Consider the following 10,885-nt stretch of genomic DNA (forward strand, 5'->3'; position numbering starts at 1 on the left):
TTTAGAAAAAAAAACTATTTTCATTGAATTAAATTTATTTATTCTGCTGTAGAGACTCAAAATAGTTTGTGTGTAATTTAAAACTTGACTTGTTTGCTTTAGTTCTCATTTATACATTCAAACTTATCGTTCCTAAAAATTACAATAATTAGATCTTAACAAAGCAAAGGAAATACAGCAGATTGGGACCAGGATAAGCTTGTCCAGCAACCTGGCCCCATATCGACTGATGCTCCTGAACCTCATTTATCGGGAGCTGGAGCTACCACACGTTGTCTATGTTGGCTAAGGTTCAGTGACCGTCCGATGGTCATTCGTCCAGTTGCTCGCTCAATTGCGCCAGAAGTGCCGCCCGCTTTGATTCCAGCTCCCCGTCACTAAGCGCCATTTCCTCGTTGCGTGATCCCGCCGAATCTATTGACTGGGTCGGACTAAGGGGCGTGGTGGAGCGATTGTGTCGGTTGTGCCGCTTGCCATCTTTATCCTTCTTGGCTCTTTTTTCTTTCTTCTTCTTTTTAGCCGGCGAATGCGAGTTGGGATCATTTTGCAGGAGAGCTTGAGTGCCAGGGGATTGATTGCCAACTAGCTCCGACTCACAGGAGGACTGAAATAAATTATTTTAATATAATACTAGCAGTGGAAGAGGGATCAGAAAGTACTTACGCTTCGCAGTTTGTTTTTGCGCTTCTTTTTCTTCTTCATAAGCTTCTCGCTTTCGATACTTCCAATAGAACTCAGGGAATGCTGTTTGCGAGAATAACATTAATATTATAATAGCTTAGAGCAGGGAGTGTTACTAACCGATCGCGACTTGGATCTTCTCCGCTTCGACTTCTCAACCTCCAGTTCGTTTTCTATATCCGATCTCGACGTGGAACGCACTCGCTTTTTGTGTTTCTTGTTTTTCTTTGACTTTCGCGATCGCGAGTGGTGATGACTGCAGGCGTCCTCGCTCTCTTTAATAAAGTCCTCCCAGATCTTTTCTACCCCGATTTCCTTTTCATATACTGCAAATGCTTCCAGGTGCTCCACTAGCTTCTTAGCACTCTCATACGGTTCAGCCACCGAGACATTCGCTTCCAGCCATTCGTTCTTAATTTCGTTCTCCAATTTTCGCAGCCTTCGGACTTCCTCCTTCATACGCTCCTTTTCGATGGCTTCCGCCTAATAAAAATTAATAAATAATCATATGTAAGATATGTTTGTATAAAACTACTCGATATGTATACCTTTTCCAGCAAAGAATTGTAAGTAAGCTTCACATTTCCCGCATCCAAGCTGGCGGATCGTTTGTCTTCACATACAATAGTTGCAAAGTCCTCGAAGGAAGTTTTTGCCTGGACTACAAAGGACTTCTCCTTGAGGATCTCTCGGATGATCTTCTTTTCGTCGTGGAATCGGGCCTTCAGATTCTCAACGTAGAACTTGAAAAGGTCCAGCGGTGTGGAGCCGCTCTGGCCAAGCATGGCAGAAAAGCGCAAGTCGGCTGATATGATCGGATACAGTTCCACCCAGAGCGACATGGACGTGAGTTTGCCTTCTTCATGCAGTGAATCGAGTAGAGCAAGGAAGGAGTCTCTGTTTTTCCGCTGCTGTCGCTTCATTCTCTTCTTCTCCCGTTCGCGCTCCTCCTCCTCTTCCTTCTCCAAGGTGCGAATGTGCTCCTCAAACACAATGAGAGCATCCTCCTTATCCATTCCAAGAAGGGTCACATCGTTCTTGAACGCAGAATTGTCCAGCAGCATGACCTGCGCCTCCGACCAGGTGGTGGCATGATTAATCGACGTCATCGACTCGAGAAGTTCGCCCAACACCTTCATGTTTCGCTTCTTCAACACTCGCGCCTCCTCCTTTTCCCGCTTCGCCAGGTTGAATATGCAATCTTCGTATATGTCCCTCCGATCGGGTTCCGGCACCACCGTCCACGTTCGATTCCCAGCGAAAACCTCCTCGCAGCGGAAGTACTTCATCTGTGAGTTCATTTTGTCGCTCGACATAAGGAACTGCTCAAGATCCTCCTTTGCTTTTTTTGCTTTCAAACGCGACTCTTCGCGTTCATCCTTCAGCTTTTGCGTTTTGTAGGCATTGAAGGTTTGCTTGCGTTCGTTGAGGTTCTTGAAGGCTGCATAGCGCGGGTCCTTCGAAATAATCTTCACACACTGGTCCCAGTTGGCGTTGGAGGGTACGTTGCGGTCTCTCAAAAGTTCCTTAAATGCCTCGATCGCCTCGCGCTTGTCCTTAAATACCATGGGACTGTCTGCTAACTTGTCGTCCTTCTTGGCTGGAATTAAAAGTAAAACACATTAGCGAAATGGTCAGGAGCCTACAAAAAGCACTCACCATTCGGTTGGGGAACCTCAATGGCCGCCAATGTGGCAGCCATAGCCTGATCTAGAGCAGAGGAGGAGTTCTCATTACTGCTGGGCGTTAAGGGAGAATGGATTTCCGGTGTGGGTATCCGTGGGGCTGCTGGCAAGGCAGCAGGAAGAATACTAGCTAGAGCAGCATGCGGTACCATGCCCGCCAAACTGGAGGATGTCATGGCCGCCACCGCTTTGGCGGCTGCAGCAGCTCTGGAAAAATACAATATATGAGTATACGCTTTACCAATTTAGTCAGAGATTAACTTACTCCTCAGCCTTGGCCTTGGCCTTCATGTCAACGTACTCCGGTGGGGGCTCCCAACATGTCTCCTTGGTAGCCACATTGTGATAGTATACCTTTCCAGTGTCCGATCGATACTCCTTCCAGGGGCACTGGTTGTGCAGCAGCTCAGCAGGTGTCATCAGAGCCTCTGGTTTCTCCCATGAACTCTGCTTCGTGTTCTGGTTGTAGTAGTATGGTCGTCCATCTGGAGCCTTGTGCTCGGTCCATTCCGTGTTCGATGGCAAAACTCCAAAAGCAGCCGCTAGCTCTGGAGGTGGAGGTGCCGCGAATCCCGGTGGTGGAAACTGAGGGACCATCCCAGCCGGCGGCGTGAATCCAATGCCCCTGCCGCCCCCCGCCACCACAGCGACTGCTCCATTTCCAGCGCTAGGAGGAACATTCATTTCACAACTGTTCTATATGAGTAGAGTGAAAGCAGTACTACGTCTACCGGTCTTTACGTTCGCTGCGCCGGCCAAAACACCGTAAGTTGGTCAAAATAATTAAGAAACTCGCAAATTCCGAATGCAAACGCCGCTTTCAACACATTTTGCTGTTATCGATAATTTTCTCCTCCCTGGCTACCTAGTGGTGGGTAACTTGTTATTATTTTTCAGGGGTGGTTGCGTGAAAGGTGTGTATTAATGTACCTTGGGAAATTGTTTTTATTTAAATTCAAAATATTTATAATTATTTTTTATAAACATAAGTTTGTTCGCCTGCCGTAGAACTTGAAAAGGTCCAGCGGTGTGGAGCCGCTCTGGCCAAGCATGGCAGAAAAGCGCAAGTCGGCTGATATGATCGGATACAGTTCCACCCAGAGCGACATGGACGTGAGTTTGCCTTCTTCATGCAGTGAATCGAGTAGAGCACGGAAGGAGTCTCTGTTTTTCCGCTGCTGTCGCTTCATTCGCTTCTTCTCCCGTTTGCGCTCTTCCTTCTCTTCCTTTTCCAAGGTGCGAATGTGCTCCTCAAACACAATGAGAGCATCCTCCTTATCCATTCCAAGAAGGGTCACATCGTTCTTGAATGCAGAATTGTCCAGCAGCATGACCTGCGCCTCCGACCAGGTGGTGGCATGATTAATCGACGTCATCGACTCGAGAAGTTCGCCCAACACCTTCATGTTTCGCTTCTTCAACACTCGCGCCTCCTCCTTTTCCCGCTTCGCCAGGTTGAATATGCAATCTTCGTATATGTCCCTCCGATCGGGTTCCGGCACCACCGTCCACGTTCGATTCCCAGCGAAAACCTCCTCGCAGCGGAAGTACTTCATCTGTGAGTTCATTTTGTCGCTCGACATAAGGAACTGCTCAAGATCCTCCTTTGCTTTTTTTGCTTTCAAACGCGACTCTTCGCGTTCATCCTTCAGCTTTTGCGTTTTGTAGGCATTGAAGGTTTGCTTGCGTTCGTTGAGGTTCTTGAAGGCTGCATAGCGCGGGTCCTTCGAAATAATCTTCACACACTGGTCCCAGTTGGCGTTGGAGGGTACGTTGCGGTCTCTCAAAAGTTCCTTAAATGCCTCGATCGCCTCGCGCTTGTCCTTAAATACCATGGGACTGTCTGCTAACTTGTCGTCCTTCTTGGCTGGAATTAAAAGTAAAACACATTAGCGAAATGGTCAGGAGCCTACAAAAAGCACTCACCATTCGGTTGGGGAACCTCAATGGCCGCCAATGTGGCAGCCATAGCCTGATCTAGAGCAGAGGAGGAGTTCTCATTACTGCTGGGCGTTAAGGGAGAATGGATTTCCGGTGTGGGTATCCGTGGGGCTGCTGGCAAGGCAGCAGGAAGAATACTAGCTAGAGCAGCATGCGGTACCATGCCCGCCAAACTGGAGGATGTCATGGCCGCCACCGCTTTGGCGGCTGCAGCAGCTCTGGAAAAATACAATATATGAGTATACGCTTTACCAATTTAGTCAGAGATTAACTTACTCCTCAGCCTTGGCCTTGGCCTTCATGTCAACGTACTCCGGTGGGGGCTCCCAACATGTCTCCTTGGTAGCCACATTGTGATAGTATACCTTTCCAGTGTCCGATCGATACTCCTTCCAGGGGCACTGGTTGTGCAGCAGCTCAGCAGGTGTCATCAGAGCCTCTGGTTTCTCCCATGAACTCTGCTTCGTGTTCTGGTTGTAGTAGTATGGTCGTCCATCTGGAGCCTTGTGCTCGGTCCATTCCGTGTTCGATGGCAAAACTCCAAAAGCAGCCGCTAGCTCTGGAGGTGGAGGTGCCGCGAATCCCGGTGGTGGAAACTGAGGGACCATCCCAGCCGGCGGCGTGAATCCAATGCCCCTGCCGCCCCCCGCCACCACAGCGACTGCTCCATTTCCAGCGCTAGGAGGAACATTCATTTCACAACTGTTCTATATGAGTAGAGTGAAAGCAGTACTACGTCTACCGGTCTTTACGTTCGCTGCGCCGGCCAAAACACCGTAAGTTGGTCAAAATAATTAAGAAACTCGCAAATTCCGAATGCAAACGCCGCTTTCAACACATTTTGCTGTTATCGATAATTTTCTCCTCCCTGGCTACCTAGTGGTGGGTAACTTGTTATTATTTTTCAGGGGTGGTTGCGTGAAAGGTGTGTATTAATGTACCTTGGGAAATTGTTTTTATTTAAATTCAAAATATTTATAATTATTTTTTATAAACATAAGTTTGTTCAGAGAATCTCATTTTTATTATTCATTTGACATAAAGAAAAGAGGTTTGTTCAATAATAAATGATTTATATTTTTAACATTGAGTAATTTAAAATTATAAAACTTATTTGGTGGCTTCACAAAAATGTAAATACGCCCTTAATTATAAATATATGTAACTGACGTAGTGAGATATCGGGTAATCTTAACACGCCCCATATTTACATACAATGTTTCATTAACGGCATCTGGTCATACAAATACTGTTTTGTTTTGGTCTGTTCTTAAAAGACGCTGTCGATTCTATGAGCCACTATATTTAATTTAATCTAGTGAAACGATGTGCTGATTTACACTTAGTTAAATAGCGGTTATTCGGTGGGTACCAAAATCTTTTTTCTTCCAGTTGAATTCTAAATAGACCCTCTGTTTGTAGAATCGTCATGCTCCTGCGCCTGCCTTTGTTGGTGGCCCGTTTCCTGCACAATGGAAGACTGCGTCTGTTATTTGTGGCCCTTATCGTTCTGCTGATCGTTGGCTTACTGCTGACCTATGGCAGACAGACTGACTACCAGCTCTGCTTCATGGACGGAGAAGGACGGTCGGCGACTCAGTCAACGGGTTCTGTTGGTGTCGACCTCTTGGATGATGTGCTGCAGGCTGATCCAAAACCGACGCCCGGCAAGACTATTTTCTTTCATGAGACGAGTTGCCACCAAAAGGAGAATAATAGATACAAGGTGCTGGAGCTGACTGCACGCCAAGCCTGCGCAATAGAATCGGCAGCATTGCATAATCCGAATTTCCAAGTTTTCGTCTTATTTGCCGGCCCCACATATCAAATCCCTACAGCCAGACATAACGATAGCCATCCGCAGACCTTGGTTGAAGCAATCCTCAGCTACAGCAATGTACATCTGCGTCGTCTTAACCTTTGGAGCTATGCTGCTGCCACGCCTATTGAGGAGTGGCTAAAGGACGGTCGCTTATTTCGTTCTAAGTGAGTAACTCGCTCGCCAAGTGAGGCGACTGATGTTGTTAAACACAATATTTTATTTGCAGATATTTGTTTTCGCACATATCGGACTTTCTGCGGTATTTAACGCTTTATCGGTATGGCGGACTTTATCTGGACATGGACGTCGTGGTGCTGCGCAGCATGGAAGAAGTTCCTCCCAATTATACCGGAGCAGAGTCTGATACCCACCTGGCTGCAGGTGTGATGAATCTAGAGCCGACTGGCTTTGGACATGGGATCGCCGAGTCCTGCCTGCGCGACTTTCAGCATAACTTCGACGGCAGGGATTGGGGCAACAACGGACCGGGTGTCATTACGCGAGTAGCTCAGAAAATCTGCCAAACAAATGACATACGTCTGATGCAGGAAGATCGCAAACGCTGCCTAGGATTCACCGTATTCGGTCGGGCGGCATTTTACGCTATTCCTTGGAAGCAGTGGAAGGACTTCTTCGAGCCGGAGAAAATGGAAGAGACGATGGCCCGCGCCAAAGACTCGTATGTGGTGCATGTGTGGAATAAACACTCTAGTAAGCTGCCCATTAAGCACGGATCTAGTAACGCCTACGCAAAATACGCCGAAAAGAACTGCCCTCGAGCCTACAAGGCGGCAGGAGATTTTTTTTAGGGTAATGGATGGGTTCTCAAATATTTTTTTGTATTTTTATATGTGTATATAGCGCTGCTTACCAAAGATATCCCCCATTAAAGGGGTATGTTACTGTTTTATGTTTGCTTCTCTACAATTGCTAATCTCAAAACGAAAAACAGTCAAAAGTCGTACAATTATCAAGGAAACGCACATCACTATCAAGGATATAACATCATTAGGACTTGTGTAAGCACAATTATTATTTTGAATATTTCTAAAAATGTGTGAACCCGTTTAGCATTTTGCAGCAGTTATAAAAATCAAAAATGTAGAATATAGAAAATCATACATTAGTGCGATCATACAATAGGAAACAAGTATTCCCTAACCAACGAACAAATAATTAAAAAATGGCTTAAATGTATTCCTCAACCTGTTTGGCCCAGATTGAATGTAAAAAGAGTTCCATATATCATTGAATACAAATGTATACTTAAACTCGCTCGAATAATTTATTCAAAATCGCATATCCGTGTACATATTTCAATTGAATAAAAAATACATTCTATGGATATTTAGGTAAACGGGTCACTACTAAAAAGTCTGTATGTATAAGATACTGAAATAATATAAGAAAATGAATTTGTGAACACTTATTATGAAACCTATTGACTACTTTTTTACACATACACTTTTAAGAATTATATTTTGGGTCTAGAATCTTTCAAAACTTACATACACTGTACCTGAGAATAGCGCAGACAGGCTCCCACATTATCCTCTGCATTGGCCTTCCCAGCTCCCATCCCATTACCGAAATGGACGCCAATATAAAATGGCGTAACAGTGCTCTCAATACGACATGGCCACGTTCCCGAGGAGCAGAACTGGGAGCCGCAATGGATGGGCTCGCAGCCTGGCAGCGGTCCCAGACCCGTCCCAATAAAATCCTCAATGATGCAGGGCATCGTTATTCTGTCCGTGCAGGTGCTAAAGAACTGCCGAGCTTGACGGCTGCGCCTCCTTAGTTGCAGATCGAAAGCGTTGCGCAGGAAACCGAGGATGTCAAAGCCGCCACTGGATCCTCCACCAACCGGACGGGGGCGTCGTGAGAAGCCTGGTTCCTCTGTGGTGGGCGGGCTTCGGAAGAACAGAAACCCGCCATCATCATCGTCATTTCCAACTTCCCCATCCTCACCTCCCGAGCCCTCCACATCGTCGCTGGCTGGTGAGGATGCAGGCGCCTCTGAAGAGGTGGATGTTGATGCCACGGTGCTGGACCGCAAGGGAGTGGGGGTTGTGGATGTGGTAGTTGCAGTTGTAGCTGTACTCATTGCAGCGGTGCTGCTGCTTGCTGCTGACGAATTGGAACTGGAAGCTGTGGTGGAGTTACCAGACATCATGGACATTAAGGTCGTGGTAGTGGAGTTGGCCATACTGGCCAGCATTTGCATTAGGGTGCTGGAGGTAGGGACAGGCGTAGTCGTGGCTACATTACCTGCTGTTGCTCCTACTCCTGCCATATCGGATTGTGCTGGTGGACTTCCTGCGCCCTGTTCGCTCACACCACCCCGTGTTGCCATCCGTCCGCCGCCGCCGATGCGAAAGGATTGCTGATCACAGGGCTGATACACAATGGAGCACATATCCAGTTCTTGGCGCATACAAATCCTATAGTTTTGGTTAGCCAAGTGGCGGCCATTTTCGGCAAAGTTAAAAGTCTGCAGGAGGCCCTCGGTTCCTGTGTGATATTGCAGGCATCCAGCCGGAGCTCGTTGGCTGAACGGGATCTGTACTACGCTAATCTCCCAAATGCGAAGTGGCAGGAATCGATTGGCAAGATTGAGATCAATGTTGATGAAGCGATCTCCCGTCGTGTTGCTGTTGCTGCTGTTACTGCTGCCATTCAGAGGACGCAGACTTCCATATAGTGTGGACTGTCTTGGAGTTGCTCGTGCTCCTACGTCGTAATACACTATAAGTAATAAGTAAATTAATTAGTTATAATCTTAATCTTACTTCTAGTTTAAAGACTTAACATATTAGGTGCAATCTATACAATCTATACCTACAATGTTGCCCACTGTTTTGACCACAAAGTGATATATTTCCCCCTGGTCCACCACCGATTTGAAAGGCATCTCCATCACAGACTCCTGTCCTCCGATTCGGTTGTCCCAAGGTGAAATGATGAAAATCAATCCGCACCTGACTGATGTCGTCAGTCATCATCTTGACCCGCAAGTTGCAGCCACTAAAGTTGCTGGGCATGAAGCTGGGGAAGCCCGGCGACACAATGTAGGTGATGTTGTTGGAGATTGTGGTGTTGCAGTTGGCCACAAAAACGCAGCACACTCCGAATCCCATGGCACATTCACCTCTGGCTTGACCATCCTTCTGACGGCACTCGTAGGCATTCAAACAGTTTCCCATCCGGCGGCCATCATTGGACAAGCAATCTCCATCCACGGGCACAGGAAACAGGTGGATCACTGAGAAGCCAATGGAACAAGGATGTTTATAGAATTTTAGTTAATATTTTATAATTTAAACTTACCCTTTCCCTGTCTGTTGGTGGTTTCATTCTGATAAATTGTTTCCTTTGGAAATGTTCCCTCATCCATCTCCATCTTCTCATCCATATTCAGTTCCAGTTGCCTCTGCAAGTCCACCTCTTCCGGCAGCAGATCCTCCTGCCTGTTGTCCGGCTGGGCAGAGTCATCGCCCCAGATATCGTAATGGCGCATGGGTGGCCAGGCGGTCTCGTTTGGCGGCGACATGGAGCGGATTGGAGGAACCAGGCTTAGCTCGAAGATCAGCATGCAAAGTGCGGTGACGAGGAAAGGCAGCTGCGCCAGGTTGCCAGAAGAACGGCAACAACCGGCTCCAATAACTTTCTTTTTTCTTTCAAAGCTGCTGGGGCTGCTGCTCCTCTTCTGTTTGATATTGCAATTGCACTTGGATATGCAGTTGAACTGGGACTGGTTGGCTTGATCTGCTTCGGTTCGGTTCGGCGATAGCATTTTTATGGCCTCCATGTCCATGTCCATATCCATGCCATATGTTCGCGGCGCCGACTCCTTCCACTTCGTTTTTTAGCGGACTCCGATTGTTAATATCGCGCGTGCGTTTCGCTGCGAAGTTGAATGAAAAGTGCGCCAAGATGTGCGGATGCTGTGGATGCTGGAATCTGGTGACTTTGCGGTTGTCGGAAACAGCTTTTCTCAGCCCGCTACCTGGTCGTCGTTTCTCTCCTCTAATCTCTGATTATTTGCTATTTTCGGCGGTGTAATGTTCCATTTAGACGGCTTTTAACAGAGGGGGACTGGATGTGTGTCAAGTATTAGGAGCACACAAATCGGTTCGACAGCGAAAGAGATCGAAACGCCACTATAATATATAACTTTAACTTTTGGCGTAGATCTCTGAGGAGCAACTGTTCATGCAGAAGATTCATAAATTATACCAATAAAAGCTTCAAAAGAAAAAACTAAGCCTCGTTTAGTAACCATTTATTTATCAGGGTGTCAGCATTAAAATATTAATTGTCATCGTATGATTATGCCATTTTTTCCCCTTCACTTCCCTCGATAGCTAATTAAAAACTCAAATTCATTTCTTTTCCATAAAATTTATTGTAAATTCAAACCTCTTAAAAAATATTAAAAGTAACTAAATGTTAAACTATTAAAACTAAAACTGCTATAACTAATCCTTAAATTGTGTACCCTCAGGACTCTGTTGTAATAAGTCAGGTGCGCCACAAGGGTAGCTGCTTCATTGGGTCCAATCCTATATTTTACTGCAACTTCCGGGACATCAGCTGGAGAGCACCTGCTACACCTCCTCCTGCTGCTCATCCTGCTGTTGGACCTCCAAGACTGTACCCAAGAATTTCGTCCTGAGAACAAAAAGGCCTAAGAGGCCTTTGTCATTACCATATCTCCGCCAATTTATGTCATATCGGCAAATGTTATACCATC

The 10,885-nt window shown here is 46.5% G+C and overlaps 4 protein-coding genes across 5 annotated transcripts; 1 reads left to right on the forward strand and 3 right to left on the reverse strand.

Annotated features, from left to right (window-relative positions):
• Nucleotides 1–17: 17 nt before the first annotated feature.
• LOC6497954 (pre-mRNA-processing factor 40 homolog A) lies at nt 18–3,241 on the reverse strand. The gene is made up of 6 exons (XM_001961753.4): nt 2,632–3,241; nt 2,341–2,573; nt 1,230–2,281; nt 802–1,164; nt 664–744; nt 18–604 (listed from the first exon to the last, which is right to left on the reverse strand). Exons 1-6 carry the CDS (start codon nt 3,048–3,050, stop codon nt 311–313), a joined length of 2,442 nt encoding a protein of 813 aa, XP_001961789.2. The 5' UTR covers nt 3,051–3,241; the 3' UTR covers nt 18–310.
• A 52-nt stretch (nt 3,242–3,293) lies between these two features.
• LOC116654946 (pre-mRNA-processing factor 40 homolog B-like) lies at nt 3,294–5,199 on the reverse strand. The gene is made up of 3 exons (XM_032451754.2): nt 4,584–5,199; nt 4,293–4,525; nt 3,294–4,233 (listed from the first exon to the last, which is right to left on the reverse strand). The coding sequence occupies exons 1-3, from the start codon at nt 5,000–5,002 to the stop codon at nt 3,344–3,346; spliced, it is 1,542 nt and encodes a 513-aa protein (XP_032307645.1). The 5' UTR covers nt 5,003–5,199; the 3' UTR covers nt 3,294–3,343.
• A 311-nt stretch (nt 5,200–5,510) lies between these two features.
• On the forward strand, nt 5,511–7,558 carry LOC6497573 (lactosylceramide 4-alpha-galactosyltransferase). Its single transcript, XM_001961752.4, has 3 exons — nt 5,511–5,671; nt 5,730–6,293; nt 6,356–7,558. The coding sequence occupies exons 2-3, from the start codon at nt 5,737–5,739 to the stop codon at nt 6,936–6,938; spliced, it is 1,140 nt and encodes a 379-aa protein (XP_001961788.1). The 5' UTR covers nt 5,511–5,671; nt 5,730–5,736; the 3' UTR covers nt 6,939–7,558.
• Nucleotides 7,559–7,594: 36 nt separating this feature from the next.
• LOC6497953 lies at nt 7,595–10,067 on the reverse strand. Of its 2 annotated transcripts, XM_032451753.2 has the most exons (4): nt 9,460–10,067; nt 8,975–9,394; nt 8,401–8,877; nt 7,595–8,280 (listed from the first exon to the last, which is right to left on the reverse strand). In XM_032451753.2, exons 1-4 carry the CDS (start codon nt 9,956–9,958, stop codon nt 7,634–7,636), a joined length of 2,043 nt encoding a protein of 680 aa, XP_032307644.1. In that variant the 5' UTR covers nt 9,959–10,067; the 3' UTR covers nt 7,595–7,633. The 2 variants fall into 2 exon arrangements, with proteins under 2 accessions (XP_032307644.1, XP_001961787.1); XM_001961751.3 differs by having other exon boundaries at nt 7,595–8,877.
• Nucleotides 10,068–10,885: the final 818 nt, after the last annotated feature.

The sequence above is a fragment of the Drosophila ananassae genome, chromosome 3R, assembly GCF_017639315.1.
Source record: "Drosophila ananassae strain 14024-0371.13 chromosome 3R, ASM1763931v2, whole genome shotgun sequence".
Classification (NCBI taxonomy): Eukaryota; Metazoa; Arthropoda; class Insecta; order Diptera; family Drosophilidae; genus Drosophila; species Drosophila ananassae.